Below are 18,422 nucleotides of genomic sequence, written 5' to 3'. Positions count from 1 at the left end.
GTCATCTGTTAACACAGTTTATCAGTTTACTGAAATTAATTAAAGTTTGTCATCTGTATGATGCAGAACATTACTTTATATAAATTAAAGAAATTCAAAGCGAGTTTAACAAAATCAAACTCAAAATAAATTAGCAAATGGCCCTAACATACTACTAAAAAAAGTAAAATCGATCCAATAATTTGTTTCAGAGTTCTGAACTCTCTAACAAGACTTTTTAGGCATAATTTCATTGACAAATTGATCGAGATTGTATTCTGACGAACCATTGTCTCCTATTGCTTTATTTGCTGCCTCCTTGAGTTCCACTGCTCTCTTGTTAAACTCTTTTGCTCGTGGCCCATCTGTGACTTACCAAATGCATCTCTCGACTTCTTCCGTGCTCACAGTTTCCTCTTCTCCTTTCCTAATTCTCACGCCCATCTTGAAAACTTTGGCTACAAGTTTCGCGTCCGTCGTCTGATCGGTCCACTCTGGATATCCTATAATCGGCACTCCTGCCACCACCGACTCTAATGTAGAGTTCCATCCACAATGAGTCACGAAGCAAGCCACCGCCGAGTGCATTAGGATTTTCTCTTGAGGGCACCATTCCACAATTAAGCCTTTCTCTTTAGTCGTCTCTTCCTAGAATTCGCGCGATAGTTCACCACATTTCTTATCTGAACTTTTGTGTGGTGGTTTTATGACCCAAATAAATGAACAATTACTCTTCTTCAAGGCTGTCGCAATGCTGTCAACTTGTCTTGAGAAAAAACTAGTATGCTGCCAAATGATATGTAAATTACCGAAGATTTCGGCTTTTTATCAAGCCACTCCAAGCAAGAATCTTCAGAATTCCACATATCGACACTCTCCGAAATACCTTCCTTTTTCCCTAGCATGAATTGAGATACTAATGGACCTATGGTAAAATTGGTTTGAAAGACTTCGACATAGAGTTTACAATTTCCTCCTCTAGCTCGTAAAATGAATTTCCTAAAACCCATTTTACTTTATCCAAACCATGGATAAAATGAAACTAGGAAGATCCTCTATCTTGAGTAATGGCAAGCCAGGTAATTCTATGGCATCCTTAGGATTTTCAGCTAATGATTGAAACAAGTGAGGATTTTTAAAGTAATGAAAATAAATTGAAAAAAACAGAACAAGCTTGGATCCAAAGAATTGCGCAAGGAATTTCATGTTTCCAGGCAACATCTATAACCCATGGATTGGCAATTATGCAAGAAAATCTCTTACCGGAATTATCGATAAGATTTGACAGGTTCTCCGACCCAATCCTTTGTAGGGTTGCAACACCTGACTCGGTCGTCTGGCCATGATTGATGTCATCGTCTAGGCCATCACGAAAGAACTCGAATTCGAGTCTAGGAATTTTAGAGTTGATACGAATACGACTACGACTACGGCCAGATTCTAGAGTTGCTAGAGTAACACTAAGACCTTTTGAGATTAGGAGTCTTTCTCCGAAACCATTTTCTTTGTCAAAGAGATTTCTCGATTCAAGAAAAAAAACAAAAAAGGAAGATTAACGGAGAGGATTTTTGAATTGACAATGGAAATTGTAAGAGAATATACATTTATATAGGAGAAACACCTGAAAAAAATAATTCATCACATGCTCAATCTCATATTTCCCATTATGCATGAATTTTCTTTCTCCTTTTGCTAAGTTTTATTTTAGATTTATTAATAGTGCAAATCCAATTGCTTTCTCACACTGTTTTCCTTTTTAATCAAGATATGAAACGTACCCCATTTCCATTTTGTGGAGAGCAATATTTAGTAAAAGTTGTATTTTGTTGGGTAAGAAAATATTATAGATGGACAAGATAATCAAAAAAAAATGTTGTGAATAACTAATTATATATATGACTAAAACAATAGGGAAAAATAAGAGAGAATATTAATAGAGAGAAATATAAAAAGAAAATTCTTATTATTGTGTATCATGATTTGTATAAAATGACTTCTATATATAGGTCATGAATATAATTTAAATGGTAGGAAATATTATAGTTTTTTTTTTTTTACTAAAGAAATATTATAGATTTAATAGAGAATAAATTAAGAGATATTAGGATATCCACTATAAATATTAAAAAAATATATCTTTAACTTTTTGGTTAATATATATCGAGGTAGGCTCTATAATTAGCCCAAAATTATAGCCTAAGGCCCATTTTTTTTAAATAAAACCTATATAGAGAATAAGGCTCAAAATAATATGAAATCATAATAAATTATGTTTAAAATTTTAAAAATGACCCATATTATTTTCAAAACTCTAAACAAACGGCCCAAGTTATATAAACTCATACAAAAATATTTTAGAAGGCTTATGCCTTAAATTAGAGAGAGAGATAGTGGGGAAAAAACCCTCCGTCATCTCAAATTGTGACATATCATCATCTCGTTTCTATTTTGACAAATCAATTTCAATAGAGACAACAAAAAGACTTGACCTGCCGCCACTTTGCATTAGTTCTTGACACTAAAAATTGTTCAAAGTTTATATGTTTTTTAATACATCTTCGTCCCAAAATAAATACAAATTATACCAATTTTCAGATCCATGTACGGCAGGTGGCAACTAAGTTCGAATAGGCCTACTATCTGATATCGAGTGCGCTACAATCTTAGGGATTGAAACGCGGAGATGGAGTTAGAATAGAGTTTTCGGGTTCTCAAAATGCGAACTTCTTGATTGTGATTAAGAAGTTCGTGTTTTGAGATTGCGAAAATGTAAGATCGCATTCTGAGAACGAGAACTTTCTTTTTTTAATTAAAAAATTACAAGATCGCATTCTGAGAACGAGAACTTCCTTTTTTTTAATTAAAAAATTACAAGATCGCATTCTGAGAATGAGAACTTCCTTTTTTTTAATTAAAAAATTACAAGATCGCATTCTGAGAACGAGAACTTCCTTTTTTTAATTAAAAAATTACAAGATCGCATTCTGAGAACGAGAACTTCCTTTAAAATAAAGAAATGAAGTTCGGGTTTTGAGAAAGAGATCTTGATCATACCAATTACAAATAGCAAGATCGGGTTCTAGGAACCCGATCATCGTTCATTTTTTAAATTTTTTGTCCAAACCGTTTTTGAAAGCAAGTTCGCATTTGTGGATTGCGTTTTTGTTTAAAAGCAAGTTCGCATTCTTGGATTACGTTTTTGTTAATTTTTTCATTACCCCGCAAGTTCTCTTCTCCAAAACCCGACTTTGATTAAAAAATTGGTTTAAATGATAGAAATCGTGTAATAGAAACGCGATCTTACACTTTTCTTTCCCTAATCACCCCGTTAGTCAGCCTAATCACCCCTAATCACATGAAGATCGGGTTTTGAGATTCCGATCTCTTTATTTCTCTCCACACCATCCTCTTTCCCACACATTCTGTCTACCTAACAAAAATGATTATTATTTTTGTAATTAATTCATCTGGTATCGCTTTTTGGGCGACTTATCCTTGAAATAATTATAAAATTCGGTTAACCTGCACCAAAAAAAAAAAAAGATGACGACAATCGTGGAGTCGGAATTTATTTGTCAAATTAAAGACCCCCAAATTCTGGACTGTTATCAATATAAACCCTCAATAATGTCTATATCACGTGCTTGAAATAAATCACTTGGGTAGGTTAGGATATGTAGAACTATCAAATTACCAACAAGCTACCTAACTTGAAAAAAAAATGCTGTGCTTTGACTTATGGTATGTTAATTTTCGTCGGAAATAGTCAAAAATATAGTAATGGCATACATAGTTTCATAAATGCAACGTGTATTCATTTCTAAGTTCTGCTAGAATTTAATTATTTAACACACCTCATGATGATTAATAGCTAATTTTGAAACGTTATCTTCAAATTAATTCTTCTATGAATTTTCTATGTTGGTTAAGTGTTCAAGTTATTTTTTGATGTTATTTTAATTAGTTCAAGAATAACTTGGAATTTGCTTGTCTATAATTATAAATTAGAATGAGTACATACCTCTATTATACGATATAACACTTGATTTAACGTCATATATAAACAAGTCAATTACTGAATTCAGCATCTCAATTTCACTTAGAGATCGATGTTAAAGACTACATTTATGTACAAATTTCAATTCAAATAAAAAATTTTGATTTTCAAAAACTTATTCGTTTAACGTTTAGAACAAAGCATGTCACATACTATTATTAATCGGCATGATTCAAATTAGGCACCCGATATAGGGATGTATGTGTGGTTTTGAAAGTGTGGCTGCTTTTTTTGGTGGACCAACAAAAGGGTCAATAGCCGGCGTTACGTAAACATGCACCCCCATTATATATGCATGGACCCACGATCGAACCTCCCTCGATGTTTCCTTTTTCAAATAAAACTTCAATTTCGTTATATAATTCTAGTTTGAACGTTGAACTTCACATAATTACTTTCCATGCATGCAAACTATAGTACTCTATAGCTAGTTATTATAAATTGGTGATCAAATCTCATCATTCTCATAATCCCAAACCAAATTACAAAAGTTCTCAAGTTCAAACACTTTTATATCAATCACATTGTTAACTTCATATTATTATCATGGCCAGAGAATTTAAATCGTGCGCTATATTGATCTTTTTCCTTCTTATGTTGTCGATCGCATCGATAACTTGTGCTCGGACACTCGGCACCATGACAAAATTAGTGAAACAAACAGAAATTGGAAATGTCGTAACTTCCAAACACGAGATAGGAGCGATCAAGCAATCGGGACCTAGCCCTGGTGACGGGAACAAGTTCACTCAGGCTAGACCACTTGGGGTGACTACCGATGGTGGTCCTAGCCCAGGCGAGGGACACCACTAGCTAAGAATTGGAGTTTTGGCAGTTTAATTTATTCACAATATAATTATTTTGTTCTTTCTTTAAATTCAAAAAAGAAGTAAGATTTATATTTAATTTTATAATTTTTTCTTTTAAAATTATAAAGGCAATATATTGAATTATTTTCTTCTTTCTTTTCTCGTTTTTTTTAAATAACATAATAAAATCGTGAACATTTAAAACATTACCTGTTTCTATCAAATGCTTATGTGTTTAACCGAATTTGTATGCTCACTTCTTTCGTCTCTTAAAAGGTGAAACTGAAATAAGTTGGAATAAAATTCAGAGCTACCGCTGCTCTGGTGGCCTCCCAATCCGTTTCAGCTACTTATAACCGCTTTATAATTTCACAAAATTAACTCATACTGCTTCCATTTTAAATGTTTTGATTTTAATGACATGAGTAATGATAAATAATTATAAATTTTTAAACATCATTAATTTTAAAATTTTTTTTATTTAATAAAAATATAGCTGTCAGTACACATAATGATAAATAATTATAATTGTCTTTTATATATCTATAACAATAAAATTATCCAATATTCAGTCCTCTCCAAAATCAAATCTCCATCTCAAAAAAATAAAAATACCGTAGCACTAAACCACTACCGGTAGGTGATTATAATTTTGTGAGAGTATAAGGCGATAAACATTAAAATAATTTTGCAGTTATCGTATATATCATTACAAAAGATTACCGGTAAGAAATGGATAAAAAAATATTTCCACTTTTTGACGGTTTGACTAAACTGCTCAAAATCGGAAACTCCCTCCCTCTAATTTGAAAACTGAACGATTACAACTGCAAAACCATCAAACTAACTCAATCATCCATCCATCATCTCTTCCACCATCCAGTCGGAAATTGGGCAATTCATCGAACGACGACTCAGGCTCCGACGCCGATACTTCAAGCGGTGACAACGCTCCGTCTAATTCCAGCCTCTTCACGGCCGGGGAGCGCGTCCTCGCCTTCCATGGCCCTCGCATCTACGAAGCCAAGGTTAAATTCAATCCTTCATCTCTCTTTCTTACTTTTTTTTTTATTGTCGTCAAGTTTCTGTTCTTGTTTTTTCATTACGTTGTCTGGAGTTCTGCGTCAGTTTTATTGGTACTGATTGGTAGTGTTCGAATTTTTCGTTGAGCATGTTTTGGATTTCTGGCGGCACGTGATGACGTGAATTCAGTTTTATGAGAGTTACTGATAAATTGTTGGAGTAAACTAGAGCGTGTATTCGCTCACAATTGGGGATGGAAGTTCATAGATTAAATTAGGGTTCTTAAAGTAACTGTTCCAGTGCTGCTGAGGCATTGATTTGAATATGCTTAATTTCCCAGTTAATTGATGTTGTGATTACTCTGTGTGATAAAATGAGTTTGTCATTTGCTACGATGGAGCATTTGCTTAATTAATTAAACAAAGGGAAAACATACCATTTGAGTTTTTAAGTTTGGAGAATCTCAGACAAGGTAATAAAAATTAGGTTCCAAAAATTCTATTGCTATAGTTTCTCTTTCTTTTTCCCCCTTTCGGGTGGAAAATGTAGCAAGGGCATTTACCATCCTGACTTAATCGTCTTAGGAAGTATTGAGTTGAAAAGTATGCTCCGTCCAATCCCCAGCCTCTTCACACAAGGGGAGCGCGTGCTCGCCTATCATTACATTTACAAAGCCGTTCAAATTTTTACCCCTATCTCTCTCTTCCAACATTTTGAAACGTTCCTGAAAATGCTCCGCCTGGCCTTTGTATTTGTGTTTTTTATTTTCGCTTCCTGAAATTAAATTGCTTCAATAGTTCAGTTTTTTTGCAACTGTTTCATTTGTGTTCGAATTTTTCATTTTGAAATTTCGGGGCATGTGATGACGTCTCGGGTATTCATTTTTATGGAATTATGATAAAGGTGAGGAGAAATTAGGTGACTGTATGTGGTCAGGATCGGAAAATTCCCATGACTTAAAATTAGGGTTTTTGAAGGGACTGTTTCAGTTCAGTGCCATTGAGGCTAACTTTCCGATTAGTTGAGGTCGTGGCGGCTTACGATAAAATGAGCGTTACTAAACGTTACATCGTCTGTTAAGGAAATAATGCTGGATTAGCCAATTAAGGATCATTCAGATTCAATTTAAGCACCTAGGCACCTCCTAATCTATGCTAGAAGGGAAATGGCTAACAATTACCTAATTGTGGAACTTAAGGATTGGTAACCTTCAAACAAGATAATGTTCACACAGACAGCATCTATGTAAAAAGGGAAGGATAAATTAGGATAGGGGGTCATTTTATCTTTATATTCTGCTATTAGCCGGGGCATTTTGTCTGTGACTGGGTTTATCCAGAAGGTCTGGCTTTTAACAGTAGTTTTACATTCTGTTCTGTATTATCTACTTTTATTATTTTTGATAAAAACACGCTTCCATTATTTAACGCTAACACAATTTGATTTCAAAATTTAGTGGTTTTGATTGTTTGATGTGGCAATTGATGCTTTCATGTTTTAGGTTCAAAAAGCTGAGCTTCGGAAAAAGGAGTGGCGATACTTTGTTCATTACCTGGTTAGTCGTCCTCACTTTTCAGTATTTAGTATCCGTAGATAATGTTCTTTGCAGTTGCCGTTTGCTTGTGCTTTTTCTTAGCTAATTCTGCCAAGTCTTTGCTATGTAGTAGGTTGAGTGATTTTAAAAAAAAATAAAAAAATCACTACTTTATGTCATGGTTATAATTAACTCACCACTTTTCCTTTCTTCTTTCAGGGCTGGAATAAAAAGTGAGTATGTTTTGTTCCATTCAGATATAAACTGAAATGATTTACAAGGTGCAAGACTTTACTCTCTTTTTGATTCCCTTTAAATTTCTGTGGGCTGTGAGGTCGAAGGTGAGTGGAGCTACTTGTGTGCTGGACGTGTGTGTATATGTACATGCAAATGTCTGTGTGTGCATGTATCTAAACCTATATGTGTTTCAAGCATCTAAACTTGTTTATCATTGTTTGGTGATAAATTAGGCTAAACATTTCTTAGAAAAACTACAAAAATATTAATGGTTTTCTTTGTTCATATTAATGGCAAAACATACTGTTTATTTCTTCTTTTGTTGAATCTGAAAATTCTCTTGCTTCATTTCATGTCAAGAGAAGTCTTACACAAGTTCTACATAATCCGTTCTGTAGTGCTATTACAGCAGTGTATTTAGTATTTACACACTCTATACGATGTACACTGGTATTTTAATTTACATGATTGTTGGTATTTGTCATGATCCTTGTCCTGTGTTCAGCATTGATGTTGACCAGGGAAAAAAAGCTGCTCCATCTGCAATTTCTTTCCTTTTAGCATTATAATGATAAGAATCCTCGTAGTTGAACCTAGCTTTGGTACACACCTTTTGAACACATGATTGATGAACATGTTCAATACCATGGCTTCTATCTATTTCCTCTAGCTGGGACGAGTGGGTAGATAAAGATCGGCTCATGAAACATACTGAAGAGAATATAGCGAAGCAACAGGCTCTTGACAAAAAAGATGGGTGTAGATAAGAGCTTGAAGTCTGGACGTTCTGGTCAGGCCAAGCAAAAAAGCTTGGCAGGTTAGCTATTTCTTCCTTGCATTTACACTTTCATTCCAAAATGATGAAAGTGTTTCTACCATTTAAAAGAAGTTTTCTATAATACTTTGCTCATTCTGGGTGATTCCCCTCCCCCCTGCTCTATTACCAGTAAATCGATTACATTGCGTTGTTTTTTATTTGTAGATGTGAAAGTGGATAAAGAGGACACCAAGAACAATGGTATCTGTCAGTTTGTTTCCCTCCTTGTTATATTATTGGATTGATTACTTGTAGCATCTTCCTTCTAAATTTTTCCATCTTTTGATATTTCTCTGAACCTAACTGTATTGCAGCTACTAAAGGGAAGAAGCGGAAGCAGGAGTCAGGAACTGAGGTTTGGTTTCTCTGACCTTTTACTTTCATTCATGTTGAAGAGATGTCCTTAATAAAGTTATACAAGTATTTTCGTAGTAGTTTTGCGCAACCTCTTAAATACTCTATAATTTGACCACTTCAAAGTACAGGATATTGAATAAGTTCTAATTTATTATAATGAGTTGTTTTTGGGTATCGTGATTAGAAGACCAATGTAGCTGTGGAAAACCTTGCAAAGATCCAAATTCCGGCAACATTGAAGGAGCAACTCCGTGATGACTGGGACTTGTCACTCAGCAGGACAAGGTATGTATGTAGGTCATTAATTGAAGTCTTGTATAATTGTATTAACGGTTGTTGCTATATGAAGCTGATAGTGATAACGTTATCAATTTATTAGCTTTACATGTGACTTTCATAACTTCAATTGACGACTATGGTTGTCAATTTATTAGCTTTTACTAAACAAACAAAAACTTTGGACTTGAATGACAACATTTTTTTTGTTTTCTTGGTTGGTTTTGAAGTGGACTAAATCCTGCAATTTAATATCTTGCATTCTGGTTAACTGGAGGGCTGATTTTATATGCAGCTTGTTAAACTTCCCCGTTCACCAAATGTTGATGATATTTTGACAAAATACCTTGAGTTCAGGACAAAGAAGGATGGCACTAAGCATTTCAAGCCTTTGTACTGCGTTTAAAACCATAATTTGTTCCCATGTCTGCTTTAAAGTTTGATTTGTCCTATTTGTAAATTGAATCTTTCGTTTTCTCCCACATTGTGATCTGAACAAGAAGAGATCACTTTGTTATGTCTAGAATACATACTACATGGAAAGTGAGCAGGAAATGTTCTCTTCTTCGGAATGATTTTGAATCATTGGTGAACTCGTATCATTAAAAAAAATGTGTTATCACTATTTATTAAAGTTGGCCTGCCCCCAATTCATAACTAGAGTTATTCTGCCAATTTATTTCTGAACACAGATGAAAAATAGCTTGAACAAATTTATTTTGCTAAATGTTGGTCTGGGTGTCTTTCCCTACCCGAGGAATGACATTTCAAACCGAGTGATTGCTCACTAGACATTCCAATGCATGAATATATTCTGTCCCTAAAATACTGGTGCACTTATGCTGTTATCTCCTCAAGAGATGTTACTTTGTAAAAAGTGTGCTTTAAAAACACAAATTCTGCATTTGCTGGTGTATGCCATAATTACTCATCATTACACTTTTCTTTTAAGAATTTCATGCTTCTTGAAATCCATTTTTTCCTATAATTCTGAAATGCAATTCATGACATTATGCTTGTCCTGTATACAGGATGACTGATGCCATAGGAGAAGTTCTAAAAGGGATACGCTGTTACTTTGACAAAGCATTACCAGCGATTCTCTTATACAAAAACGAGCGACAGCAGTATCAAGATTCAGTCTCGGACGATGTCTCCCCTTCACCGTATATGGTGCTGAACATTTGCTACGCCTATTTGGTATGCTTCTCAGTGAATATTGGTCCTTTCGTTTGTTATGTTCAGACATCTGTTTCTTCATCCATTTTTTAAATTGTTTTCTTGATTTTCAGTCTTATAGAAAATGACCCTGTTTTTTGTGCAGTCAAGTTGCCTGAGCTATTGGCATATGTGAACATTGAAGAGGAAACGCTGACTAGCATACAGCAGAACTAGTCTACTTTCTCAAGTATGTACTACTTACTTAATAGCTGACATTCGTTGTTAAATCAGTATTCACCTGGATTCGTTGGTCTTTATCATTCTTGGTTATTTGAAACTGGAACTTGTGATTTCTAATGTAATATTCTAAAACCATGCATGCAGGTTTCTGGTGAAGAATCAAAGTGCTTTCTTCCTTACTTCTTATGATGGATCGAAAAAGTTCCGACAGCAAAGGTAAAGGAAAGGATGACTGAGACTACTTGCACAAACTGGCTAGTTAGTTTCTCTCCTTTTTTAACAATCCAGGAAGGAGAACAAAGCATCCATCTCAACTGTAACGCTAGAATTTATTCTTTTTTTTTTTTTGTTTACCCCCAAAATGTTTGATTAGGATTTCCTCAAGAACTACATTGCTCAGGATGTTAAATTAATTGCTTTTTGTTACAGAACTTTTTTTTGTTGTAATAAGATTTCCATGTAAAGGATATTACAGAACTCATTTTATAGTTAGTTTTACTTGCTTCATTCTAAACAATTTCTGATTGCATTTGCATAACAGACTTCTGATTATAATTTGTATCATTGAGAAAGAAAAATAACGGATTTTATTCGTTAAAGAGTTTGAACCCTAATTTCATTCATTCAAGGTTGCTGTTTGCTACATCGATCACAAACCTATACCTAACATCGTTCTTTTCCATTCTCTCAAATGCCTTGTTTGCATAATCCATCTTTATTATCTCTATCATTGATGTCAAACGCTTTTCCGCCCCAGAATCCAATACTTCCTGCGTCTCGTTCATGCTTCCGATGAAACTCCCAGTTATCGTCTTCTTTCCTGTACAGCGAAATAATGGACAATTCCCCGGAATCAAAGCAATAAACTCAAATTCAAATATCAGGGATCGTTTACATACCTAGGATTATGGTGGATGGACGTAAAACTGCACATGTTCCGGAGAAGCTCCGACCATGATAAGTTTTCCGTCGACCTTCAGAAGTGGGAAGGTAGGTTTCCAGAGTGTGAAAAGCTGGGACAGTATCAAGAATGTAATCAAGACTGTTTTAGATGTCTCCATATCTTCAGAATTAGAGCTTACTAGAAAAGCATCAGCTTTAAATGCTCCAATGCCTCAACTTTCTTCTTATCAGATGAGCTTATGACAGTGACATGTTGTCCCATTCCTTTGGCTATTAGGACGCCGAGATGACCAACTCCGCCGAGTCCAAAATCCCTCCTTTGATAGCCTTTTCGGATCCGATAAACTGTTTTAAAGGACTGAAAGCCGTCACCCCACCACAGAGCAATGGTGCAGCTTGCTCTGGTGCTAACTTTTCTGGAATCCTAACAACAAACCTGCATTCGCGATCTCATGTTAAAAAGATGTGGTCAAAAACCAAACATATTTTGGGATGGAGGAAATATTTACCTGTGATCGACGACCATAGCTGAAGAAAAGCCTCCCTGAGTTGGCGATCCGTCCTTGTCGATACCGGCGTAAGTGATAATTCTTTTGGAGCAATATTGTTCCATGTCGGACTCACAATATGGACAATCCCCACAAGAGCCAACTATGTTTCCTACTCCCACAATGTCACCAGTTTTGAATTTATTTACTTGTGTCCCAATCTCTATCACTTCTCCAACCATCTCATGCCTAAGAAATATTCAATCAAGATGAAATTAAAAGATAGTCGACATAGCAAAACATTCAATTTTACAAACTATATATGATAGTACGATTAAACTTCTATAAATGAATATTGTTAATTTCTAAGCAAGGTTATTAATTTATCGATCGAGTTTATATGCCGATAGTGAAGGTTTAGTATAGTACCCTGGTACCAAAGGGTAGTTGACGGCTCCGATCTCGCTTCTCATCTGATGGAGATCAGTGTGATCCATTCCGCAAAACAAAACCTTGAAAACGACGTCTTCTGTACCAGTTTTCCGGAGAGTGAAGGAATAAGGCGAAGATGTCCAGATGAGTCTGTAGCTGCAAATCCTATAACCTTTCTTCCTTCCATTTTCACCAATTTAATTAACACTACTCAAAAAGATATGGAAAATTGTTGTAGTTGTAAGTTGCTGTCTTTGGTACATAGCTTGCTTTCGATGGATGTATTTATAGAAATTGAACATCATATGTCTGATAGAGATTATTATTTCATAAATAATAGTATTTCGGAATTCGGATATGCTAAAAATCTAAAATAGAGAAAGCTACAAAATAGAAGAGGTATTTAACATTCAGAAAGTCACCAGAGTTGACCGAGAATTCAATGAATCAAGGTGGATATGGGAATGTCCATGAACAATCTGCTTCATTTTTAATTCATATATGGTCAAATATTTCTTTAAAAATTATTTATTTGCTATTGATAGTGGTTTTATGCTCACTGCACACGTCATATATAAATTGAAACTATTGTCCGTTCGACAATACGAATGAAATCATCAATAATTTATATTGATTCATGTTGCTCCCTTTGTCATTCTTATTTATTTTATTTCAGTGATAGGAGTTTCTACATTGTACATAAAATTTGAGATTATTAGATTAAGAATGATTTCAATTTGGTTCAAACCGCTCGGCCCAAAAACGAATCTCTAGAGTCTACTTATGGTCGATTTAATTGCCAGTTTGCTACTCTCCTATCCTAATTCCTTAATATTTTTATTTCACTCTGTCGCAGACGCCAAACATCACCGTGAGGCCTGACGACGACCAAGTACCACGACAATCATATCCACACCACAATCGATCTCATACGATTAAAAGGGAATAATATCTTATTCTTGTAAAATCATTCTGTTAGTGATAAAGATATACTCCCTCCAATCAAATTACACTGTGACACTTAATTAAGGACGGAACAACCTTTCCTAAGAAAATACTATAGTAATAACAGTTGAGTCCTCAGATTGTTTGTTCCTTCTAAATCATGACAAAGAACCAATGCAATCATGTACTAATATTAACCAGAACCATTTGAGATATATAGGATCCCTTGTGGTGCAAGAAACCTGATTGGTTGACTGATATATTGTTGTTGTTGCATTTGCATGCTCTATTGGAGCCATTACTTTTCAAATATGTAATCGGACATTTTATCAATTTCACAAACATTTTTTAAATGTCAAAAGTATGGTTATTGTGTGTTTTTCAATTTCTTATAATGTTACATTCAAATTTTTCTTTGATTACTTTCATTATTAATTTGTTTATATATATATATATATATATTAAAATTTTCATGTTGAATTGTCAACAGTCTATCTCTGTGTATGTTAATTTGCTTTCCATATACTTCACATCAAGTTCAAGTCCATGATAGCCCAACTGCACCAAGGAAAATATTTTTATCAGACTCTTTCTGTTAGTTAAGATTTCATCTTTACGATCATTTTTTGCTGTATAGAGCTCAAGACAAGTCCATGTCATCAAATGGTTACTCTCATTCTTCAGGCACTTATCTTAATTGAGATGTATATCTAGTTTGCAGCATCAAGTCAGGGACGTCTCGACAGTAAGCCCGAAAAAAGCGGCTGTCTAGGATTCAAAAATAAAATGTTAAACGTATATATAAAAAAGCTCAAAAAATTGAGTGTTGAGTAATGACAGTTCAGTACAAACATCACGCATCGAGAAGGAACATGGACTCTGATATAATATACGACAATAATAAAAATATTCTTGATTTTTTTTTCAAATTGGTTAAATATATTCAAATTGTAGATGGTATGATCAAAAGTCATCTTTCATCATGTTATTATTTACGCAATTCACATTCATCATTATTTTTCGACCCGTCTGAAATTTATTTCTACGCAAGTCGCAATACGAGGCCTCATTTTCCCGTTTCGTCTAGGACCTCAAAATCTATTAAGACGCCTCTGCATCAGATCATAATAGTTTACCCTTGAAATCAATCAATAACCCTATAAAGTAATTCTAGTATATTCATATAATATTATAAGTAACGATTAGAATTGAAATTAATTACTCCTTCCATCCATAAATAATTGTCACAAATTAATATTTTGAGAAGATTAAAAAATATAAATGATTATCAATAAAAAAACTTAAAATATCCCTCCACTAAACTACTTTGAATATTTGACCATTATTATAATAATATTTGACTTTTGAGTGGAATAATATAAATGAAAAATATTATAAAAATTATTAAATGTGACACTTAATTTCGGACAAAAAAAAATAGAAAGTGTGACATTTATTTTCGGATGGAGGGAGTAACTTTTATTTGCATACAACTTTCTTTTTCAAGAATAATGTTCATCGTCTACTTTTTCTTATAGTTGTAATTTGTTGCAGTTAACTTTTCCAATCGCGACTCGTCGTGATTCCACAACTCAGGACACGCCAGTTAGGATCAGAGATCACCCAAACCAAGTGCTTGTATGACAAAATTTGACCCAAACTTAAACAGAGCTAAAAAAAGAGAGACCAATCCAGACAACTATATATAATATAATGCTCAATATGAACTGAGCTCCAAAGTTGTGTTGCTTGTGTATTTTTTTTTTTTTTTTTGTTTATTGAAGGTAGTCGTTCGAAATTAAAGTTTGTCTATAAAATTTGCAACTCTACCATACATCAATCTGACGATCTGCTTGAGATTTGAAATGTCAACAGCAGCCAAATCGAAAATACAGTTGAGCTTGAGCCCAATTCTAAGACTGAAAGCCGTATATAACATGTGAAAATGATGCTCTTTTAAACAATACTCTCTGTCTCTCCGAATTGTAGTTAGCCTAACGATCACAATATAATATACAACCTATCTTTACAAGACTTTTATCTTATTAAAGGTAAATTTGTAACTAATTTCCCCTTCACGTGATTCAAAGTAAAAGGATGCTTGCTTAAAAAAACAAAAATAAATAGGGATTTTTATTTGGATTGGTTCCATGAAATATCCAACAACTTGAATTGTCCTACGAGTTTTTATGCATATGAATTTAATTATTTGTCCAATTTTATTTTTTTTGACCCAAATTATTTGTCCATTTATGGGCCTGGCTGCTTCCCAAATTTAAAACACATCAAAGTGCAAAAACTTTGCATCATCATGTACCTTGTCCTTTCTCGCTTTCAGTTCCCTCCATCTCACCCATTATCACAATACATACGTATGTAGATTTTTTTTATTTTATTTTTTTTACATTGAATTTTAACCCACAAATTTAAATTAAAATCAAACCATAATAGACATAATAATAAATAAAGTTAATTATATTAATGTTCTAACTACTACTAGTTTTTTTGTCATCATCGTCCTTTTCAGATCAAAGATTGGCTTCTTCTTTTTTTCATTCTCAGATCATTTCTTGGTGATCAGATTTTTTTTTTTTTTTACTTCTAAATAGATTCTCTTCTCACTGTACAATAAGCCAAAATTATTCCCTGACAAAAAAGAAAAAAAAAAAAAGACTGGATATTTTAACGATTTTACTCCCTCCTTCCAATCCCGATTCTACTATTGACCATAACATTTCTAAAGACCCCATTTCGTATTGATATGTGGCGGCGGCTTGGTAATAACACAATCCACCACCACCGTTACCACCACTACCTCCGCCGCCACTTTGAATTCCGATCCCCATCCCCATCATATAACTTCTCACTTCCTTCTTTATCATATCCTGCATCACTGCCATGAACTCTCCGTTAAACCCAACGATCCCCGTCCCCTTACGCGGCGGTTCTTCGCAAGACTTCTCCGGTAAAAACGACACCGTATTACGATTTTGATTGTTCAGAACGGCCGTACACTCGTTTACAAGTACCTTATCAGACACCTCGCCAGAATCGGCGATGCCCGGCAGAGACAGACTCAGCGACGTCGCCGGATCGTTGTCCTTGTTTGAAGATGACGTGGTCGGTTCAACCTCTCGTTGAACCGCAACCGAAACAGCACCGGTTCTCGCCAGCGGTCTAAACACGTGGCTCGAATTGAGAACCGGAACACTGATGGAATCGCTGACGTCAGATCCAGACGATGATGAAAAACCCGGACTACCCGGATTCAGGTTCATATTAAGCCCAGTAGAAACGGGCAGACCCGATCCGTCACTAGCCGATCTTTTCAAAGACGGCTCGTCACTACTACAACCGCCGTCTTCCAACATCGCCGAGCACTTCCGCTTGAGCGTGGAATTCCAGTGGTTCTTAATGGCGTTATCGGTCCGGCCATTGAGAAGGCGGGCGATCGTGGCCCACTTGTTGCCGAATCGCGCGTGGGCGCGTACGATCGTGTCGTCTTCTTCAGCAGTGAAGGCACGGTGCTCGACCTGCGGCGAGAGCTGGTTGCACCACCGTAGACGGCATGATTTACCCGATCGACCGGGGATAGATTTGCTAATCAAAGACCAATTTCTCGGTCCGTGCTTTTGTACGAGCTTAGTCAATGATTCGTCTTCTTCAGGACTCCATGGACCTTTGATCCTCTCCATCTCCGTTCTCGAAACTGCCATTATTGTAATAATAAACTCAAATTATCATACACTAACTGATTGATCGATTTGAAGTTTTGAGATTTATAGTCTTCTCTCTCTCTCTGTCTGCAATTTTTTTTGATTTTTAGAGGAGATAGATTTTGTTGAAGTGATCTCTTGTGGGGGAGGGTGAATTTATAAGAGAGAGGGAGAGAGAAGACCGGTTGAACCGGTGGGAGTTAAGAGGTTGGACGGAGTTGTGGTAACCGGTTTTTCCAGTTAAGCGGTTAAGCTTTTTTGGGATACAGCTGGCATATTGACACGCGTCAACTTCTTCTGCGTTTTTGGTTTAGCACTGATTTGCACATAAAACCTAGCTATTCATTCATTTATTTACTCCCCTGATTTTTCATTTGTTTAAAAATAAAATAAAAATTATTAAGTTAAAAATACATTTGAAAATCACTTTTTACGGAGCGTGTAAAGCACTCTCTGTATCTAACTAAAGTTTACAAGGTAATGATACTAGGAGCGGGTTTTTCATTTTCTTTTCTTTGCCAGTTTTTTTGTCTTCTCTTTTCAAATTATTCTTTAACCGACATTTAACAACCGATAATGTAACGTTACCTTCTTGGAGTTTACCGAAACGTCTTTTATTTTTAAATTTCATTATTAAGATCTACTAAATCTTTTTTTTGTAAGCTCGATCTATTAAATCTTTAATATTTTAATTCGATATTAAAAAAAAATTAATTCAAACTTTTAAAATTAGGCTCTCTTCATTTTATTTATTTTTATTTTTTAAAACTAGAATTAATATAACTTCATTAATGAAAAAATAATATAAATTAAATATTGAAAAAAAGAAAGAGCTTAAAATACAAGAACCAAAGTGATAAAGATGAGAAGAGTTGGGTAAGGTGTTATCTGAAGCTCGAGTTTGACTAAAGCTATGCCAGCCTGTATTCCAATTTGTTATATTAGAAAAAGAGAAAAATATAAATTAGGCGTATTTTGTAAGATAAAAATTAAAAAAGGGCAGAAAAACTGAGGTGGAACAAAACGACAAAATTGGTGGCCAAGCCGAAGAGCGAGCGAATCATTACTGCTTTTCTGTCTAAAATCCAGCCTGTAAACCTGCCACCAGTTAACGGCTCTTTTCCAATATGACCGACACGTGGCAGTCATATGACTCCTTTGATTTCCTTTCATCGACCGAGTAACCTGTACGGAACCGGTGAAATCCCTCATGCACACGTTTCCATGCCTCAGGGATGGATACCTTCTTGCTACCTTCCTTATCCATTTCATTAAAAAAAAAAACTAAATTACGGAAATTGTTTAAAATGGACCCTGACGATCTCTATTATTAAAATCAAAGTAGACTCTTACCAAGAATGTTTATTCCTTTTAAAACTCAGTACAATCCGTTCCTTTTAAAACTCAGTACAATCCGTTCGTGTTCGATTCCATTCGATACAACGGAA

The 18,422-nt window shown here is 34.8% G+C and overlaps 2 protein-coding genes and 2 pseudogenes across 2 annotated transcripts; 1 reads left to right on the top strand and 3 right to left on the bottom strand.

The window, feature by feature from the left end:
• Positions 1–204: 204 nt before the first annotated feature.
• On the bottom strand, positions 205–3,400 carry LOC139884511 (UDP-glycosyltransferase 84B2-like; annotated as a pseudogene).
• Positions 3,401–4,675: 1,275 nt separating this feature from the next.
• LOC139884509 (protein MRG1-like) lies at positions 4,676–10,726 on the top strand. Its single transcript, XM_071868528.1, is given in 18 exon segments — positions 4,676–4,832; positions 5,540–5,570; positions 5,729–5,873; positions 7,370–7,423; positions 7,622–7,635; positions 8,310–8,385; positions 8,387–8,456; positions 8,622–8,657; positions 8,771–8,811; positions 8,998–9,076; positions 9,079–9,098; positions 9,385–9,482; positions 10,121–10,248; positions 10,251–10,289; positions 10,414–10,476; positions 10,479–10,497; positions 10,635–10,686; positions 10,688–10,726. Coding segments are annotated over 18 exon segments (1,161 nt in total).
• Positions 10,727–11,110: 384 nt separating this feature from the next.
• On the bottom strand, positions 11,111–12,500 carry LOC139884508 (probable cinnamyl alcohol dehydrogenase; annotated as a pseudogene).
• A 3,397-nt stretch (positions 12,501–15,897) lies between these two features.
• LOC139884507 (transcription factor MYB44-like) lies at positions 15,898–16,974 on the bottom strand. The gene is made up of 2 exons (XM_071868527.1): positions 15,986–16,974; positions 15,898–15,904 (listed from the first exon to the last, which is right to left on the bottom strand). Exons 1-2 carry the CDS (start codon positions 16,972–16,974, stop codon positions 15,898–15,900), a joined length of 996 nt encoding a protein of 331 aa, XP_071724628.1.
• Positions 16,975–18,422: the final 1,448 nt, after the last annotated feature.

This window comes from Rutidosis leptorrhynchoides, unplaced genomic scaffold (assembly GCF_046630445.1).
Source record: "Rutidosis leptorrhynchoides isolate AG116_Rl617_1_P2 unplaced genomic scaffold, CSIRO_AGI_Rlap_v1 contig562, whole genome shotgun sequence".
NCBI classification, from domain to species: domain Eukaryota; kingdom Viridiplantae; phylum Streptophyta; class Magnoliopsida; order Asterales; family Asteraceae; genus Rutidosis; species Rutidosis leptorrhynchoides.
This window is presented reverse-complemented; position numbering and strand designations above follow the sequence as displayed.